Genomic DNA, 7182 nt, shown 5'->3' with positions numbered 1-7182 from the left:
ATGTTTGTAAATCCCAGGCCCTGAAGATGATCTCAATAAAAGATCGAAACGTTGGCACGATAAAGAAAATGTTTTTCTGAAACCTACATCACACCCGACCGCATCTCACGATATCTGAATTACTATTTTCTCAATTCAGTACTTGCTATAAACAGTCAAACATATTGCGCAATTGGTGATATTGTGCAATATAATTGAAGTAATATCGTTTTACTCAGTTTATTTATTTTTTTGTATTTACGCATATCTTATATATTTCTTTAAAAATATCGTGTAACAATGAAAAATAAAAATTCTAACAATTGTAAATATTTACTAAAAAATACCAGGGTGCCCACTGTTTTGCCTCTTCCTTGTTCATAGATGATTGAATCTTTACTTGATCGGGCATTCAGTCGTTATTATTAAAAGGGTTATCGGCAATTTTTATGATTCTCGATTCTCTCAACATTTTGAAGTATGGGTTAGTAAGTAACATTAATTTCTATTTTTACTATAATGTGGACTCAATTTGATCAAAACAAAGTAATTAAAAATAATAAGTTAATGATTATGGTTATACTGACAATAAGTGGCGCAAGTTCCTTTTTTTTCATCTATTACTATCATGTACATATATCTTACCTTTTCTCCGACGTGAGCGGATCCAAAAATACGATGTTGTTTTCCGAAACTTCACTGTAAACAAGTACTTCCCGTCCTGACTCTAGTGGGCCGAAATCCAGCCCCGCAGACTGCGAATATTTATTAGCTACTATAGTGACAGGCAGATCATTTCCATTATTTCCATTCAACAAATCTTCAACTTTAACTTTAAATATGAAGAAGGATGAGAGTGGTTGAAAATAAAGTTCTCCCGCTTTACTGTCAACTGCCATTCCAATGACGCCGTCCGACAGGCGAAAAGACTCTCCCATTATCTGGAAGAGAAATCAAATTGGGCTCTAACAACATATAAATCAAAAGTTTCTCAGTTCTACTCACGGAAAAAAATTCAGCATTTGGGTCTGGGTACATCGAAGGATGTGTAGACCTGGAAAATCTGGACGTCCGAGCGTCATATGTGACTATACCTGGGGCGTAGGTGTCGGATAAAAAGGCGACTGTGTTGTCTAGGCAGTTTTGGTCCGTTGGGTTAGTAAGGAGCACTATGTTGGTGAAAAGGGAATGGGCGTCGATTACGTCCTTTGGCAAAGTGACACGTCTAACAAGACGGTCTGTCCTTGTATCGAAGATTAAAATTTTCGGGGGACAAACAGCTCGATAATAGGTGAAATCGTAAACGCCCGAGTCAAGGACCCAAAAATGCTGGCATTGGTCTAATCTCATACGATAAACGGATATTATCCCTTCGCAATCATCCTCTCTCGCGTAAGCCGCACTTTCGTGCCATGACCAATCAGGATAAGCCTGCAAAATACAATAATTATACATAAGGAATATTAAAAAAATTTCAAGTTCAACGACACAGATTAATGTACTTCGCCTTGCTCGTAATCTATATTTTTGTGTTCAAGAATAACTATGCTATTTCCTTCGTCCGCTTTTTGCAGTTTGATTCGTTACTCGTACGGCAAAGTTCGTCAGATGGTTCTTCACCTCTTGTCCAACAAAAAATTCGTTGAACCATGGTACGATTCTCAACTCTTCGCAGATATTTAATATTTCTTATTTTATACAACTATCTACGGTTTTCGTGTATTTAATATTTCTTATTTTATACAACTATCTACGGTTTTNATGTCCGAATGGATCGAGGTCACGATAGCTCAGGTGGTAGAGCAGCGGCGTATCTAGCCGAAGGTCGTGGGTTCGAATCCCTCTCGTGCCATTGACTTTTTTCATCTCAACTAAAAACCTTAATTAATTGTATTGAAAAGAGCGTTAAAATTTCTTTAGGGCACTCTTACAGAACTTTCAATTTAATTTTGGGGGAAAAACGAACACTAAATCTTTCAAAAAGTACTAAATTTAATAAAATTGGGAAAAAATAAATTTGCAACTTCATTGAAAAAATCCATGGTAGAGCATGGCAAATTTTATAAAAATTTCTTCATTTAATAAGCTGTCTAGAAGTCTTTTCTTTTATCACGTCGAACCAAAATGCTGAAAGGTGTTAATCTAGTAATTCAACATTTTGTCCTGGGTAAAATTTATATTTCAACTTTCACTTAACAAAAAAGCACAAAAAGAAAGAAACATTAATTAAAACACAAAAAAGAAATGATAAGAAGCTACATAGCGAACAACGGAAGCAGAAAAATTGGACGAAATACCTACACAAAACACAGACAAAAAAAAAACAGAAGTTGTAAAACACGGCTTTAACCTATTAAAAAAGAACAAAAAGAAAGATTTTTTCTCGTAAAAATCAAACAAAACACAAAAAATAGACAATAAACAGCGACTAACCAAATTGAAGTTGCATTTTTCTTTCTTTTGTGCTTTTTTGTTTAGTGAAAGTTGGTAAATATTTTTTTTAGAAATTTTAAATTTAGCAGTTTTTGATTGACTAACAGTTTGTTTTTTACTCAAAATTAAATTGAAAATTGTAGAAGGGTACCTTCAAAAAGGAAATAGCAAAGGAGTGGCCACCTCCTGGTCGCTGCCCCCCCCCCCCATTGCAGCGTATACACGGCAGAACTGTATGCGATCTGGTACGCTCTCGAGGCGGTGCGGACCGACGAAGGATCAGCCTTCCTCGTATGCACCGACTCTCTGAGCGCTGTCTGGACCCTGCGAGACGGGTTCTCTGTTGACCCTCTCGTCGTGCTGTTGATGGAAAAAATCGCCGAGTTGAAGCGCTTCGGAAAAACGGTGGTTGTTGTCTGGATCCCCGGACACGTCGGGCGGACCATCGCGACCAAGCCCTCTGACGCCAAGCTAGCAGTAAAGACCATGATAAAAGAAAGATGGCAGCGTCAGTGGGCCGGGTCGTCCGAGAGGCTTTTGCGCGTCAAGAGCACGATTCGTAGATGGCCCCCCGAGAATCTGAGCCGGAAACAAGGAATCGTCCTTTCACGATTAAGAATAGGCCATACACGGTTGACACACGGCCACCTGCTCTTGGGCCAAAGCCCGCGCAGGTGTCCCTTATGCAGAGAAAGGTTGCTCGATGTGTCCCACATATTGGAAACATGCCATGCCTTGTCTCCCTACAGGGAGCGCGTAGGCATGCCATCCAATCTGAAGAAGGTACTCGAGCACTGCAGCGAGTTTCAGGGTCCCCTGTTCCGATTTTTAGGGGAAATTGGTTTTTTTTATTGTATATAGTATGTCTCATGTGTTGTGTGTCTATATGTTTGTCTGAGTGCATGTATTTATTAGCGTGAATGGCGAGGGGTGAGGGTGAAATATAACATCATCATCGCCCCTCGAACGTTGAGAGCGTATGAGTATGTGTTCGGGGTCGATGGCGGAATATTGATAAAAGTCTCCATCGACCCCAATCTAGTTTAGTTCGAGTATAGGTCGGTGGAGGAATATCAAGTACTCCACCGATCAAACGGAATGAGTGTATTGTATGGATGAATTTATGTGTATGAATGTATTTATCTGTATGAATGTAGTGTTCGTAAATAGAATATTGACTTAGCTTGGGGCTGAAATGACCCAGATGTCGGAAGCCCCAGTAAAAATAAAAATACCTAAAAGGATTGAGAATAAGACCATAGTTCATACAACCTTTTTTGTTGCATTTGAAGTGTAGAACCACCTGACGAACTTACGCATAGTGACCGTTTTTTTAATTGTTACCTATCAAGAGATTTTCTTAATAGATAATAGATTCTATCAATTCTACGTTTAGTTTAATTAATTTTTTTCTTTTAATACAAATCAGTAGCTGGTAGAAAGCCATTTCACGCAAGACATGTATATTATTGATGAACTTTTGTAGGTTTTTCAAAGAAAAAAGTCGAAGATGTCAAGAGCTGTACCAGATTCGGGATTGTAAGTTGTCAATCCTTCCATTTTTGAGTAAAATCCCGACTTTTTACCAGACTTACTGAAACAGTCAAGAAAAACACAAGACTCTTCAACTGAAAAATCAAGTCTTTATCCAAAACAGTTGGCAATTGTGTCAGATAACAGGCTGGAATTTAACAACAGGCATAATTCCTGTAAACCTTGGATTGGCACAGTTGGAAATTTCTGAACACACTTTTATTCATTATTTTAGACTAAGGGAATTGTTTAATCAATTAGATTATTTGGAAGAATTTTATAACCATGTATCGAGGATTGTCTACTCTAATAATATTTTGTTAAAAAGTAAAAAAGTAGATTATGTAACTGATAACAGTAGTAAATCAAGACATATTGTAAATACTTTAAAATTAATTAATCATACAAAAAATGCAATTGCAGAAAAGTTAGAAATACTTTTTGTAGAAAATAAGAATAATGCTGGAATGTAAAGAAGTTTATTTAATGGTATAGGATCTATTTTAAAGATATTAACTATTTTCTTAAACCCAAAACGCATATTCATAATATAGATATTATAAGTCTAAATAATTATAGTAAACAAACTAAATTGAAATATCTTTGCTCATACAAACAAATCAGCCTAAGGACAACCTGTGCGACAAGGCCATACTTCTTTCTGGTGATCCATCGAACTGTACATACCCAGAAACCGACAATCACCTGACATGGATACCTGAGCTCAACCCATGAAGAACCTACTAGTATAAGTCGCCAGGATGAGACTACAGTAAAACGACTAAAAGGAGTATTTTTACTGAACATCAACGGCAGTAAAGTGGTCTACAGGAGCAGAGAATTGTACCACTCGCCAATCATCAGGACTTCCTACATTTCAACGTCCGTGAGCATATGGACCATGCCAGTGTACTGTTTATTGGTCATAGCCTCAGCTTATGGATTCTTCACATGGTATCGCAAGCGGAGACAGCCCTTGGCCATTGCAACCCCCATCAATCAGCCGCCCCCGGGAGCTTCATTTGGAGATGGAGGAGTTACACCCGCACAAAAACCTTAGTTCAGCGACAGTTGATGTTTGTAAGCAAAAAACCCTTCCCTGTTAACTATTCACATTACACTTGTGAAGACAGATTGAGATTAATCATATCCATGAACAGGAAAGGTTCTTCTCAAATTGTAAGTGTGTTTAACTAATACAGTTTTTTTTAAAAGACTCTCGTTTAGTCAACACACGTAACTTTATATATATATATAAATGTTACCATTGTGGATGTAACTTATATATATTTAAAAAAACCATTATATTTTCACAATGTTTATTTTTTACTTTTAATAGGCCTACAAAGTTTTTCAAAAATGATGTTGTTGATGCGATGTTATTTCTGGATGAAATTCATATAAAATCAAAAGAAGAGAGTAAAAACTTTTTTTCTAATATAATGCCATTGTTGGAAATAATTCCTACATGTACAGCTACTGACAAAGTGCTGCCTCAAATGATTAGAGCTTTTGAATATGGTTGCGATGGAGCATGTCTCATTCAGCCTATGATGGAGGTAAATCTATAAAATCTATACACAAATATATGTCCAAAACGTAAATTTAATGATTGAAATGACAAATCAATGTTTTTATTCTATTCTTGATAGATATCTAAATCTCTTCAAAAGCCAAAATATCAACAAATAATTCTGCCTTTTTTGCTTAAATTGTTTGCCTCAACAGACAGGGCAACAAGAAGTTTATTGCTCCAGAATATTGAACACATCATAGGTAAGAAACAAATGTGGCAATTTAATGTATAATAATAACTGATTATTAGCAGATTGAATACCTTCTGCAATTTTGTTTTACCTTTTCTTGGTTTAAACTTAACTTAATGTTAAAAATAAATNAGAAATCGTGAGATGCGGTCTGGTGTGATGTAGGTTTCAGAAAAACATTTTCTTTATCGTGCCAACGTTTCGATCTTTATTGAGATCATCTTCAGAGCTCAAAGTATTTATCTTCTGTGTAATTGTGCCATTCTTGCGTGTCGTGTTGAGAGTGCCCTCGACCCAACACTAACGCAAGAATGGCACAATTACACAGAAGAAAAACACTTTGAGCCCTGAAGATGATCTCAATAAAGATCGAAACGTTAGCACGACAAAGAAAATGTTTTTCTGAAACCTACATCACACCTGCATCTCACGATTTTTAAATAAATTAGTTTTTGTTTTGGTTTGGATATTAAATTGTTCAAAGAAGAGAGCCTCGAAGACATTAATGTTAAACTACCAGGACTTCATTGAACTTTTTATGATAAAATGTTTCAACCTACCTACATCCATGCTATTGTTCCCTGTTGAAAATCTTTTTACCATTTGACTTAGTTATATGATAAATTTCTTTTTAAAGCCTGTAGCTTTTTTGTTAGTTGTTACTGATAAGATACTATTGTATTATTACAATGACAACATTTCCAAACTATTATATGTTAATTAATTCGACAAGATAAAATATATTGTGAAAAAACACTAATTTTAAATAACTATTTATAAACAAGGACAATTGGTGGAAGTTATAACAATCAACACTGTAAATTCACAAATGCATGAAAGAAAAATATACCACTAAATACTACTTACATAGTCCACCATAGAAACCTGAGAACCAACTATTGTTACTGCTTAAACTTGGAAATATAAGTCAAACTAACGACTTATTTAATTTTGTCATTGGCGAACTATTCCTCAATCGGCACACATACACACAATTTCAATTATTTACCAATTCCGCAACCATGTATACTTTTTTCAGAAACGCCCCAACTCAGCGTATCATGTCGAATCACCCCGAGTGCGTGCCTGAATCCATACAGCTCCACCGGATAAACATTGCAATATCGCGGGAGCTGAACCCCCGTTAAGCCGGGAACATACTTATCGATGCTACGTCATGCGACGCTACCCGATGCAAATCCAAACTCCGATTTTCCATAGGTTGCATTACCCCCGTGCACATTTATCCGACGCAAGTACACGTCGCGTACAGTCCATAGCGTTTATCACAATAATCACTATCACAATCGCAACGCATCTTTTGTTCTTAATGCACTATTTTGAGCAAAACCTTGTAATAAATTGTTAGTTAAATTTTATGAGCACAACCATCTAATAAATTGTTTGTTAAACTTAATTGTTTTAAATAAAGTTACTCCTAACCATCATAATTAAACAATGTTTATAAAAA

At 36.1% G+C, this 7182-nt stretch overlaps 1 protein-coding gene across 1 annotated transcript in view; it reads right to left on the bottom strand.

Annotated features, from left to right (window-relative positions):
* The window catches only part of LOC106661036 (major royal jelly protein 1-like), a 4887-nt gene extending 1155 nt beyond the window's left edge, over window positions 1-3732 (bottom strand). The window contains exons 1-3 of the mRNA XM_014384177.2: window positions 3685-3732; window positions 985-1410; window positions 625-920 (exon numbers count right to left, since the gene is read on the bottom strand). Of these exons, the coding sequence (XP_014239663.1) occupies window positions 625-920; window positions 985-1410; window positions 3685-3732 (770 nt within the window). The remainder of the gene's footprint in view (window positions 1-624; window positions 921-984; window positions 1411-3684) is intronic.
* Window positions 3733-7182: the final 3450 nt, after the last annotated feature.

This window comes from Cimex lectularius, unplaced genomic scaffold (assembly GCF_000648675.2).
Source record: "Cimex lectularius strain Harlan isolate CLEC.00 unplaced genomic scaffold, Clec_2.1 scaffold170, whole genome shotgun sequence".
NCBI lineage: Eukaryota > Metazoa > Arthropoda > Insecta > Hemiptera > Cimicidae > Cimex > Cimex lectularius.
This window is presented reverse-complemented; position numbering and strand designations above follow the sequence as displayed.